This window comes from Falco cherrug, chromosome 5 (assembly GCF_023634085.1).
Source record: "Falco cherrug isolate bFalChe1 chromosome 5, bFalChe1.pri, whole genome shotgun sequence".
NCBI lineage: Eukaryota > Metazoa > Chordata > Aves > Falconiformes > Falconidae > Falco > Falco cherrug.
Window position 1 is genome coordinate 21,835,330 of NC_073701.1, and position 13,050 is coordinate 21,848,379.

Sequence of the window (13,050 nt, forward strand, 5' to 3'; positions counted from 1 at the left end):
AATTCCTTATCTCCCTTCTTTAGATGATTCTCTGATGACAAACGTATCACTGTATTAAGACTAGTGACCCTCTGATAGTTCGCATAAATCAGTGTCTTTTTAATCTCTGTTACATGTACCTGTTCTTTACTACAAGTAAACACCTTGTTCTTCTACTAAGGAACAGCGATAGGAAGAAAGAAAGAAAGAAAGGATGAATTAAGGGCTTTTACAAAAGTGTATTTATTTTACAAAAAAACCCCAAACACATGGGAAAGCATTATATACCACAATTTGAGAAAAGATTGGCTTGTCATTGATAAACAAAGAGATGCTCCCTAACAGCTGCATCAGAAATTTACTGCTTAAATAATGACATGGGGCAGCAAGTATAGAAACAGCAGACAAGAGAAAAGGACTGAAAACATTTTTAAGTAAAAGATATTTTACCACTAGGTGTCCCTGTTAGAAAACTATAAGCCTACAGAATGCTCTGTGACATACAGGGCAAATCATTTGATTTATTGTTAAAGCTGCTGGCACAAGCTGGCAAAACCTTCAAAAGCCAAAGGGCCTAAGTGACAGAAGCAGTGTGTACCCTTAGCAACCATGAAAGATAAAGGCAAGGGTTTAACATGTCCTTTTTGAGTACTGCTATCAGCCAAGACACAGCATTAAATAAGATACTGCAACTTAAATATAGCACTTCACATAGTTCAGATGTGCATTTAGTGGGAGAGTGAATGGCAGGGAGTTTAATTCTCTCTTTAAAGCAGTCAGCATAAGGCAGCTGTTAGAAACAGCCACAGTGGGTATGCTGCTTAATATAAACATGGTCATGGCTGCACCATTTCCCTACTATGTCTGTCCTGCACATCCAACCCAGCTCATTTTGACCGCAATGGATTCACACAAAGATCACTGGGAAGGGATGGCAACAAGTACCTGCAGATAAGCTGAGGGCAGTGGCCTTTCCAGGTAAATCAGTTGCAGCTGGAAGAGGCCATATGGTGCAGCCCTGAAGACATCCATCCCTCTGTGCTCTCCGTTAATAATCTTGAGCATTAATTGACTCTGCCTCTTGGGCAGGGGACAGCTACTTACAGAAGACAGAGTTACATTAAATATTTGGAATGTACTCAGATTATTTTAGTGGCTGCAAAAAAAGCAATGATTATGTTGCATTGGTCAGCTGCACATTGAGTAATTTTCCCTCGACTACAGTTGTCACAGTACGACTACAGTTGTCACAGTAAGATCCAGCCAAATGTTACTGTTGTCGCCCATCTCTCCCAATAGTTTCCCACTTGGCAGCACAGCCTTCTTTACTACATATATGCCTGTCTGTCGGGGGATGACTGATAAGAACTGAACTGACTTCACATTCTGGACTCTCCACACATACTGACAATTAATTGTAAGGATAAATTTACACTAAGAAAAGGCACAGCATGCACCTAGTTTAAAGTAACTGGACCACATCTGCAAATCTCTGAGCTAGCTTTTTTTCAAACAGACATTGAAGTTTTGCCACTGTTATTAACACGTTTCTTTCAGCAAAAAGAGGGTGTTGAGATGATTACAGGTGAAACTCACCTGTCTCTGCAAGCAACCCACAAATAAGCACGTTACAGAGCAATGAGACAGCTCACTTTCAGGAACTACATGTCAATGACTTCAGTGAATGAAAATGCACTTGGCTTTCAGTTATCCACAGGCTAATCATTTAAACTGCATGTTAGCTCTGCCCAAAGCCTGTGCTTGTGCTAGAGACCGGAGCACAGCCACGTGACGCTGTGCAGCGTGGCCTCCTGAACTCCTCTCGTGCTAACTTTGAGATCTCCCTGTTCCACACCAGCTGTCCTTTATTTCTCACCTTCCATGATGCCATGCCTGTACCTCGCCAGGCAATTGTCCATCTACTCATATTGACCAAATTATCATATGCTGAAGGCAGGCTGTGGGAAGGCTCACCACCTTGATTCATTCCATCACTGCAGCTGGGTCTCACTGGGTGGAGAAGTCAGAAAGCTGTAGCCCTTTCTCCTTCCCACCCCAGCAATCAGCAGATGGAGGGCTCCAGCCGGGAAATAGCAGAAAAAAAAAAACCCTTTCTCGGCTGCCCTCTGTCGTACCTGAGGCACAACCACCTTTCAGGTCTGCAGACCACCTGTAAATACCTGGAAAATCCTTATCAGTTTTCAGAGAGCAAGCGACAGGGAGAACAATAAGGAAAAGTAAAACCCTGAGTTTGCAGATCAGAACCCAACTAATAAGTGTTCTCAGCCTCTTGGGGGGAAAGCGGGGGGAGATTTGTTCAGCAAGAAGCAGACAGGTACACAGAGGGCACCGGGCCCAGCCACCCGCCAGCCCGGCGCCCTGCCCGCGCCTTCCCCGCCGAGCCCTTTTCACCGGGCGTAGCAAGGGCGAACAGGCCTCCCGCAGCCCCCCGTTCGTATCCACGGCATCTGTCAAAGGATCTAGGGAATCGCAAGCACGTTCCGACTTCGGCTTTTCAGAAAGAGAAGGTTTTGCAGCAGCGCGGCGGGGGCGCGGGCAGACACCAGCCCGCAGCCCGCAGGCCCCCGCCACCTCGCCCGCCCGGCGCTCACCGGCACCGTGAGCCCCGTTCCCGGGGCGGGCGGGCGGCCCTGCCCGGGCCGCGGCGCCCAGTCTGCCGCCTCCGGAGCCCCTCACCCCGCCACGGCTCCGCAGCCAAGAGCTCCCACCGGTGGAGCCGCGGCCGGACACACCTCCACGGCCCCCGCCCGGCGGGGACGCCCCAGCGGGCACGGCCCCGGCCCGGCCCGCAGGCCGCTGCCCCTTACCCAGCTCGGTGCCGGGGTTTCGGCCCGCCATGGCCCGCGCTGCCGGCGGCTCCCCGCTCCCGCAGCCCAGGAGACTTCGGCCTCACCGGTCCCGCCCCGCACGGACAGGAAGCGGCGGCGGCCAGTCTCCGCGGGAGCACGGTGCTGCCCCGCCGCCACCGCGCCCGCACCGAGCCCACCGCACCCGCGCTGCCGGCGCTGAGGCAGCCCAGGCCCTGCCCGGCCCTCCGCGGGGTGAGCGCGGGGCCCGCCGCCACGGCAGCCCCTGGGGCACGCCGGTCCGTCAGCCGTCCGCGGCACCTGAGTTGCCATCTCGGTAACGAACCCAGACAACTCCAGGTTTCTTCGGGTTGAATCTTCAAGTAGAAACTGGTGTCACAGTACACTGTGGGCTCTGGGAACTGACTAACCTTGTGAATTTCTAATGAACTTACTAACCTGGTAAATTTCTAGTAACACCTACAAAATCAAAGACTGGTAACAAAGCCACCAATAGCTTCACAGCCCTTGCTTTGTTACCGAGTTGTAATGACAGAAACACACGTGAAAAATGTATTAAACCTTGTTAATATTCTCATTTAGATGAAGTAACTTGCAATTTTAGCCCTATTTGCTCAGTACTAGCAAAGAAACCACAAACACAACAGCATCACATAAAGCAGCCAAGGGTCACGGTTCTGAAATCAGAGGACGTCATTCCAGACATCTCCAACTGAAATGTTGCACACCCTAACTGAAACACAGCTCAAAGGCCACAGCCTGCAAGAAGCATCACCATGGGGCAATCTACGTGTTTCTTGGATTAAGCACATCCTCCAGCTTGTAAAATGAACAGCTTCCAGGTTGAAGCACTAGATTTTGAGCCCTCACAAGCCTTAATGGAATTAAAGATAAGGCTGAAACAATTAGCTATAAATCAGATGCAAGTTGCTTCTTTTTAGAAAAATGCAAATAACTGCAAAACTAATTTTGGAATGAAGTCAGAGAAATAACATGCTTAACACTACTATTGCACTAAGAAAGAATGATACCATGAGTCATGGTTTGTTTTCCTTTTTACTTCCCCCTGCCCAGCAGCTGAGGCTGGAGGAGACCCCTGTCAACCACCTGCATCCAACCACCTGCTCAAGCAGGTTCAGCTTCAGTAGGTTCCCTAGGGCCACTGTCTAGTTGGGTTTTGAGTATCGTCAGGAATGGAGGCTTCACGACCTTTCCAGGCAACCTGTTCCAGTATTTACCACCCCTCATAACAGAAAAAGATTTTTTATACATTCAGACAGAATGGCCCATGTTTCAATTTATATCCTAAATGTTTAGCTTCAATTTTTCTAACATGACAGCATTACTGTACTCTTAGGAAAAAAATCCAAAAGAATCTAATTACAAGTACAAATATGAAAAAATAAAAAGGTGCATGAATAAATATACCTCTGTATAAACTTTTCTTCTTTTCATACAGAATGCATTATGTAAATTCTTCAGTATAACATTAAAAGGAAATGACAAGTAGAACAGCAATATTTTCTTTAATGAAGAAAATATGATTTGTAACCTTGAAAGAGTAACTTTTTTTATCCAGTCTGGGGAACTAAACTCAAGCTTTATACAGATTCAGAGCCAACCGCTCAGATTTTCCATGTACAACCCAGTATTTCAGGCAGCATGTTTAATTTCGAGTTTTAACTGGTTTTGCTTTTAGAGACTCACTTTTACATTCAAACTTTAAAGAACAAAAAGACACAAAGCTTACACAATCAGAGAACTTGCCACCCTCGGTACCAGCACTAAAACATCCTTACTGCTTTTCTTCTGTATAGTACAAAAGCAAGATGCTCAGAAGATTACATAATTAACTTGGTTATTTCTCCATTCTGTGAACCCAACGCTCAACAGTAAGATATGAGTTTTGAGTCATTTTATTTAGACAACTGAAAACAGTTAAACATTCAGAAGCAGCATACAATGAAACAAAACCCAAACCAAATATTTTAAGTACATAATCCCTTCTTTTCAACTAAAGCCAAATTTTCCAACTTTCAAGGAGGGGAGGGAAAGAGGAAAAAAAAAAAAAAAAAAGGAAAAACCATTGTGTCTCTTCTCCATAATAAAGAAAACACACTACAATGAGTCTAACAAACTGGAGAGACTGGATCTCAGCTTGCACACTTCTTTTAAAAGACAGTAGGCAATCATGCTAAAGAGATAGCAGAACTCTACCAGTCTTTTTTTCTTTTTTTTTTTCCTTTTTTTTTTTTTGGATACTCAGTTCTCTTACAGACAACACCTAGCCAGTTCCACCGCATTCTCATCAATTACTGCCCATCTTTGCCTTATGTAGAGAGCACACTCTGGAAGGCTGCTGTTTATCACTGGTCACTTGATTTAGTCTTGTATGTCCGCATGTCGCATAACAGTTGCGATAATCAGGCCTTAACTTCAGGAGTTGAGCTGTACACTGAATCTGAGTTTTCAGAGGCAAGATCTTCTGCAATTAAATAAAAAGTATTATTTAACTTCACCTTAGATATATAAACCAAAGAAACGTTGCACGGATTGCTTAAAGACAGATTCAGTTTGTTTTCCCATTTAACCTGATCCAGTTATTCCACCCTGTATGTTCAGTCTGCACAGCTCTAGTCACTAGTCTGACACTTACCAAATGGTCATTTTCAGGAAAAAGCAAAGATCTTTGAGAAGAGCGAAAAATGGCAAAAGGTACTTGGGGAAAACTACCTTGTCCACACTAAACATCTTGACTGATCTTTTAACACTTAGCCCAGTTGAAGCTGGCAGTTCAGTGCATTACCTATTTCCTCCTCTGCAGTTCCTGGAAGGGTGGTCCTTGCTTTTGCTGCTTCTGCATTCTCCTCTTCTGTAGAGGGGAGGGAGAACAAACAGTTAGTACCCTCAGTTACCCCCAACCCACCTTAATAAAAAATAAAATTCAAAAAAATTTCCCACTTAGTGGTGAGAAGAAACAGCTGGGTAAGCAATTCCATTAATGAATACTCACTTGCAGTTTCCTAGACATTACCCCCGCAAGTATAGAGAACCAAATTACAATATAATTTTTTTAAAAAAATATATTAAAAAAGTCATCCACATTTCTTTCTAGAGACTTTTACCTCTTTAAGACTTATAGAAGTGGTATTTCATATTCCTTACTCTTTAACATAAATATACATCAGATTATTTGCTTAAATATCCACAGAATATCTATATTCAATAAGCTTACAGGTTTTAAGTTAAGTGCTGTAATGGCAGCTACAAAAGTAAATCCTTCAATCTTAACAGATTTGAGTGGATATAGAAACCCTCAGAAGACAGTACAAGTTGCTGTATGAAATTCAATGTTTATCACTTATGAAAGTTAGTAAGTGCACATGGATCAGCCAAATTTCACCAGAAACAAGCACTTACCAGGAACTACACACTTCCAGAGACCATAGGTTTTCCCTACTGTTGTCTGCCACAGCCTTAGTGTACCATCCTCAGAGCCACTTGCATATAACTCTCCATCAGGGCTAAATCTCACACAGTGAATTGGACCAAAGTGTCCTTTGTAAGATTCTATAAGGGAACATACCAAGACCATTAATTTCAAATTTCAGCCAACAACTGAAATTAGTAAGTAAAAACTGATCAGAAGAATGGAGAAAAATACTGACAGGGGAGCCCTTTTAGCTTCTGATGCAAAACAAACCTTCTATTAATTCTTATTTCAGCAATCTCCAATTTAGGTAACTAACATATTAATGTTTTATTAATTGCAAGAAAACTGGTGCTTATTTATTCTAGGCAAAACTACAAAGCAAGCCAGTAGCATGGAGCTCACATGCCCTGTTCCTTCAACCACTCACTCCATACACATACAATTTTAAACAAGAACAGAATCAAATAATACACTTAGAAATACACTTTTTAAAAAATATATTTGGCCAACATTATCAAGAACACAAACATATAACATTTTTCATAAAAGCAAGTAGCTGCAAATTAGAGACACCTAACGAATGCTATGGTATGGCACAAGTTAACATACAACTTGCTATTGCAGCTACACAGAATCACAGAATTGTTTAGGTTGAAAAAGGCTTTTAATATCTAGTTCAAATATAACCTAGCATGACAACTTTTTCTAAATAGGTGCAAGAAGCTATTTAATGGAGACTTTAACTAGTCAGGTATAGTGAGAAAGGAAGGAATGCTTGCTTAACTGATAACATACCTTTTCATCCTCTTGCACAGCATGCTATGCAAAGACCTTATTTGAGTACAAGCTTATTAGTCTTATTTCATTAATCTAATACCCATTTCAGAACTCATTTTTGATTACAGAAAACAAACATACCTAATTCTTCTCCTGTATTATAGTCATATTTATAGAGTTTAAAATCTTCACCACCTGCAACCAAACATTCCTTTGCAGGGTGAAGTGATGCTGAATTGATTGTAGCAGGTGCTTCAAATGATTTAATCTGCTCTAGACTGAAAAATAAAAGTTTGTTAACAAAAGTTCATTTAAAAAAAATCCTGAAAGCAAAGAAACCGTGATTCTACTAATCACAACTGCTTTTAAGAAAAACAGAATACACCCACACGGTTTCTGAAACAATTTTTAATACTTGAAAATCACACTTGTCAAGTTAGAAACAAGTTCAGAATAAGCAAAACAAAAGCTCACACATTCAGAACTACTTTCTGGAATATGCTTAAGTGTGTAACTTGCTTTCTTAAGACAACAGAGATGTATAAATAATTAGTTCTCTGAAAAGCACTGAACTGAAACTGAATCCTGATTTAACCACAAATACAGTTAGTATGAAAATGGCACTGAACCTTTGAAGCTTAGTATTTCATAGACAGTTTGGGTTCACTATTTTAGAAGAGGGTAGCTGTTTCACACTCTGCCTCTGACAAGACAGCAAAGACATTCACTAATACCAGTTCTGACAACTTGGTGATTTTAGTTTTTACCCACAAATAAGCCCATTACTCAACCTGTGCAAATTCTGTGGTCTGGACTCACGTTTCTGCACTATGAAAAGCAATAGTCTTCCCGTAAGTTATCACAAGTATCTGTCCTTCTGGAACATACTCCATGCTGCTCACTGACATTGCAACATTTAGTGCCTTCACTTCAGTCATGGTACTCCGGTCCCAGAGGCTTAAGAGGAAACAAAAAGGAAAAAATGAGACTCTACAATTACTTCAGCAAATCAAACAATTTTCACCTCCCATCCGTGTCAAGATTGGGATCAAAAAAGCCACCTAACAAAGAACACTGTTTGACTCCACAGGTACTTCAGATTGTCAGTGGCGTCCTTACCTTCATTCTCATCTAGGCAAAGTTTTAAGACATGCTTACTTTAAAATACTTTTACTTTTGAAGCTTCATGCAACAACATTAAATGGTACACAGATCATTTAACTACTCAAGGATTCTCTTAGAGATCAGAAATCTTGTTTTTAGTCTGAGCGATAGAGCTTTCTAGAAGCAAGGCTTGAAGATTCCATTCTGCCTGTTTACCTTACAAGGCAAAGAGGTAGTAATGCCAACTTATACAAAGAACAGTGATTAATTTTAAATAATATGGTTTTCTTTGTAGGGGTGCAAGAACTATCTAAACAGAAAAGAAATTAAATTGTTCTGCTATGACAACTAAAAATCTTCATGCATTAACTGACTGCTGCACTTCTATGTCTACAGAGAAAAATGAACAAGACCAGGCCCTTGCCTGTCTTGAACACTAGGAAACTGAAAAGATCTGGAGCTGAAAAGGAGACTACAGGGAAACTGCACCAGTGACTTCATGCTCCCATCCTTCCTTCCACAATGTAAAAAACACCATTCTGCTTCTCTCTGTCCTGAGCCATAAAGAATCACTAATCAGCTAGGTGTGAGACGACACTGTTCATATCAGCCAGAAAGCTGAGGAAGCAGTTAGGCACATCTCCCATCTTTTCTGGACAGCATAGTTTGAGGAAGGGTCTTTGTTAATTAATCTGCCAAGCAGCCAGGTTTGTCTAGGTTTCAGCACATCTACCAATTGAGCATCAAGTAAACAAAATACAACCATGACTGGATGAGCCATCTTATAAAAACACTAAAGCCTACTCAACTTATCAGCATGGCAGAGAAATAAGGCTATGTCTATCAACAGTGCGCTCTTTCCAGATACTCTTCCCAGTCTTTTATCCTAATGCCTGGCTAGTCCAGGCCTCATGCATCTTTCAAGGCTCGATTGCAGAAGACAAGAAAGCAGTATCTCAGCACAATCCGTATGCACAAGACCTCATCTATAAATTCCTCTTCTCTACGATTGCAAAAGGCATAAATTTATTCTTACTATGCAGTTCTCAAAACCCAACTCTTATCAGGGAGGACACTTTCAAGGAGTAAATCAGAATTATTACAAAAGTTGTATATCTAATTGCAGGAGAACTGTATTAGGCATGCAGCTATAATAACCTAGGATCAAATAACCTGTGTTACTTATACCCTTTATCAAAACACACAACTATCTTCTTGTATAGATTATGATGATAAACACAAGTGAGCTTCTTAGATAAAAGAAAGTTACTTTTACTTACCGGACAGTTTTATCATCAGCTGAAAGAATCTGTTTGTCATCACTGCTCCATAAAGCCTTTTTAATGCCAGAAGTATGTCCACTGACAACATCAGGTTCTTAAAATAAAGCCAAATATTTTAATACATGTAAGAAATTGAAATACCATCATGCAGCAGTTTGGGCACTTTAAGTTATATGGTTTTCCATTTACTAGAAACATAAAATTACTTCAAGCACTTGTGACTTTATCTGTAGATCTTACTCTAGGAACTGGATAAATGTACACTGGGTAACTGATTGGCTAAATTTAAAAAGCATCATGAGTTTAACATCAAGGTTCTCTAGCTTCATATTACACATCAGCAGTTTAGTATTCACATTAATTTAAACAAACTTAAATATGTGGAATCTTTTTTCTTTCAGATAACTAAATTATGATTAATTAGACCTATTTCTAATGAGTCTGTATCAAACTGAAACATGCTATCCTTGAAGTCCATTACAGGTAAACTCCAACTCACTTGTAAAAGCATAAACTTAAAACCATCGAGGTTATCTTACTATAGCCACTATAGACACTACATTTGAAAAAACAATCATCAGCTTTTATAATTCATAACAGAAAGTAGATCTTAATTTCAGAACTTAATTATTTAACTCCACGAAACAAGAATCAGTTCTAAAAGACTCACCTGCTTCTGGCTTGCTCAAGTCATAGATACGCAACAGTTTATCTTGTCCACCTGTTAACAGATAATTGCTATCCTGAAACAGAAGTTATAAAGGGTCAACTCTATTTTGAATCAAAATACCAGCCTTCACCCATGAGTCTTTAAATAACAGTTCTTTCTCTCAGAAAGCCTCTTAACACACTTAACTACAGTTAAGCTACAATCCTAAAAACTAGAAATGGTATGCTAGATTATTTGCCTGTTAAGATACACACGTAAAAATTTGGGAAGTAACTAATAGCAAAACAGACCTTAAAAGCTTACTTCCCTGATGAAAAAGGTACAAAGGTTTTTCATACCTGTGTAAAATCCACACTTTTGACAATGTGTTTGTGAGCCAATGTGATTAGTTCATCGCCCGACACAGCATCCCACACTTTGCTAAACAGCAAGAGAAAATATTTGTATTTCAGTAGCACCAGGACAAATCCACCTCGATAGCCAGATTAGTTTGTAAGCAATCTTTCCTGACACCATCATAACATTTTATCATAAATGCTACATTCTTATGTATTCTTATAAACGAGTTAGTGAGAACACTTTATACGTTTTTATTAAAGCTTTTTTTTTTACTATGCCACCATTTAACTTTCTCCTTTTCTTCAGGACAAAGCAGACTAAATAGTATTTTACTTTTAAGACAAAGGGAGCTCTCCTCTGCAATTTTATTGACAGAGATTGCCCTCTACTAACAGGATTCAACTTGCTAAATATTAATTTATGCTGCAAACAGCACAAACAAACAACAAAAAACATCAAAGAAATAATTTAGTAGAATTTTCAGAAGAGCTTTCTTGTAATAAGAAGAGACTACCTGGTAGAAGCAAAATAAAAATCACTCTTTTAACTCTGCCAGAACTACAGTTGCTAGAGATTAGACACACATAGAAATGTTATTCTAGTGAACTGGCACGCTAATTATGTATATTATCAAGAAGCAGTCACTTGTTCATCACAATGGCATTAACTGCAACTGCTTTCAAGAACCTAAAGTCTAGGTTTTATTTTGGCTAGCCATAAATAAACTAACAATTACTAAAGAAAAACAAATGGCTCGGTAATTTACTACAGCTACATGTCACCAAAGAGCAGTAAAGACTAAAATCAAACTACAGACTTCAAGGACAGATAATCACTTACGCTGTAAAATCTGCTGCTGCTGTAGCTGCTTTAGTGGCATCAGTGTTCAAAGTGGCACCCCAGACAGCACCTTTATGACCGAGAAACGTGCCAATCCAGTCTCCTGTGTCACCCTGGCGCAGCATAGGCTTACCATCTTCAGAAAAACAAAATGAATATGGTAACATGATAAAAAAAGGAAGTGGGTTAAAAAAAAAAAAAAAGATTCCTTTGCACCAGCATGTGTAAATACTGCAGATTTTATGAACCTGTTCTTTGTAAAAGAGTTTAGCTGAAGAGCTTAGATATGCAGCTGTACTTGCTGCATGTACCCAACACTGTGTAAACATTACAATACTACTCCAAATGATTTAGGTTTGTGTTAAGGTAATACGGAGACAGAAAGGAGCACAAGTCTTGTGCTTGCAATCCATTATGTTTAAAACACATACAGAGATGGTGTAAAAATGAAATAGACTTTCCCATGATTATTTTTTCTGGGAGGCTATCAAAAAGCTCTTCACATAAGAAGATATTGAGCTGAACCAGAAGTGCTCCAAGGCAGAAAGAAATGTCTTTTTGAACTTACGAACACATACAGAAGATTAACATATACATGAATGAAGGGGAAGTGCTATTCACATAGTGAGTTCTCATGGGAAGGGGGCGGACGTCGTCATCCTACACCCAGCGAGGCAGCTGCCCTGGCTAAACGGGAGCTCTTTAAAACCCACAGCTATGCGCACAGCCGGCGACAGCGGGCAGTTAGAAATAAAGCTTTTCGAGGCTTACCCCCCCCGCCCCCCGCCAGCAGTTCGGATCCAAACTGGGCGAATGCGGGCTGTGATACCCTCCCAGCCCAAAACAGCGACTAAAGCACCACGACAATCAGCCGCCCGCTCCCTCCTCCATGCGGCAGCACCGTGCGCTGGCGTTACGCGGCAAGTACCGGCCTTTCGCCGGCCGCACAGGGCACCGGGCACGACCGCCTCGGCGAGCTCCGGCCGCTATACACACACACGCCGCCACCCGCTCGGGAAAGCGAGACGCGGCCTACGAGCAGGCGGGCCGGCCCGCCGCCCCCACCCCCCGGCCCAGGGCGGCCCGCCGCGCAGACTGCACAACGGGGCCGGCGCCGCCGCTCACCCTTGCAGGCGCTGATGAGGAAGTAGCCGTAGGGGGTGACGCCGCTGAAGGCCAGGTCCACCACGGGCCGCGTGTGGCCGGAGCACGTCAGCGGGGTCTGCCTCATGGCCATGGCGGCGGCGCGGCGGCGGGAGGGGGGGGGAGGGGGAGACGGCGCTGGCGCGAGGCGGAGGCGGGGCGCGCGCGCACGGAGCCTGGGAAGGGACACGAGTCCCCTCCTGCCGGGCAGGAAGCGGCAACGGCGGCGGGGAAGGAAGTGACGGCACGGAAACGCTTCGGAGCGGAAGCTGCGTCAGCCAGCGGGCGCGCAGCCGGAAGCGCCGCTAGGCGCAAGCGCGCGGCATTCGTTGGTGTTATCGTTGCCGGGGAGGCGCGGTGGGCCGGGCCCGGGCGGGGCCGGGCGGGGCGGGACTCTGCGCGCCCGGGACGCCGCCCCCCTGCGGAGCCGACCCGAATCGAGCCGAGCCGGGCTATGCCTGGCGGCCTGTGGGCGGGAAGCCGGCCCGCCCCGCGCTTCCCGCGCTGCCGAGTGCCTTGTCAGCCCTCAGGGCTTCTGCCGCCCCCGCGCGTTCTTTCCTCACCCCCGTTCCCGAAGGAAGACTGTCTGACTGACCCCAGGGTAGGGTCCAAGGCTCCTCAGAGCTTCTTTATTGTGTCTAGGAGCTCTTCTAC

General features: G+C 43.1%; 2 protein-coding genes across 2 annotated transcripts in view; both read right to left on the reverse strand.

Moving 5' to 3' along the window:
* Window positions 1–2,971, reverse strand: part of DERA (deoxyribose-phosphate aldolase) — a 57,341-nt gene extending 54,370 nt beyond the window's left edge. The window contains exon 1 of the mRNA XM_055712520.1: window positions 2,808–2,971. Coding sequence (XP_055568495.1) covers window positions 2,808–2,838 — 31 coding nt within the window. The 5' untranslated portion in view covers window positions 2,839–2,971. The remainder of the gene's footprint in view (window positions 1–2,807) is intronic.
* Window positions 2,972–4,312: 1,341 nt separating this feature from the next.
* On the reverse strand, window positions 4,313–12,637 carry STRAP (serine/threonine kinase receptor associated protein). Its single transcript, XM_055712348.1, has 10 exons — window positions 12,379–12,637; window positions 11,254–11,389; window positions 10,413–10,494; window positions 10,075–10,147; window positions 9,402–9,498; window positions 7,837–7,974; window positions 7,159–7,295; window positions 6,228–6,377; window positions 5,614–5,679; window positions 4,313–5,292 (listed from the first exon to the last, which is right to left on the reverse strand). Exons 1-10 carry the CDS (start codon window positions 12,488–12,490, stop codon window positions 5,231–5,233), a joined length of 1,053 nt encoding a protein of 350 aa, XP_055568323.1. The 5' UTR covers window positions 12,491–12,637; the 3' UTR covers window positions 4,313–5,230.
* Between the last annotated feature and the right edge of the window lie 413 nt (window positions 12,638–13,050).

Excerpts from the sequence above, each read along its gene's own strand:
- STRAP (XM_055712348.1), bottom strand. The coding sequence starts at position 12,490 with ATGGCCATGAGGCAGACCCCGCTGACGTGCTCCGGCCACACGCGGCCC. Across the intron at positions 9,499-10,074 it reads CTTGAGCAAGCCAGAAGCAG|AACCTGATGTTGTCAGTGGA; the intron begins GTGAGTCTTTTA and ends CTTTATTTTAAG. Across the intron at positions 5,680-6,227 it reads CTGGAAGTGTGTAGTTCCTG|AAGAGGAGAATGCAGAAGCA; the intron begins GTAAGTGCTTGT and ends TCCCCTCTACAG.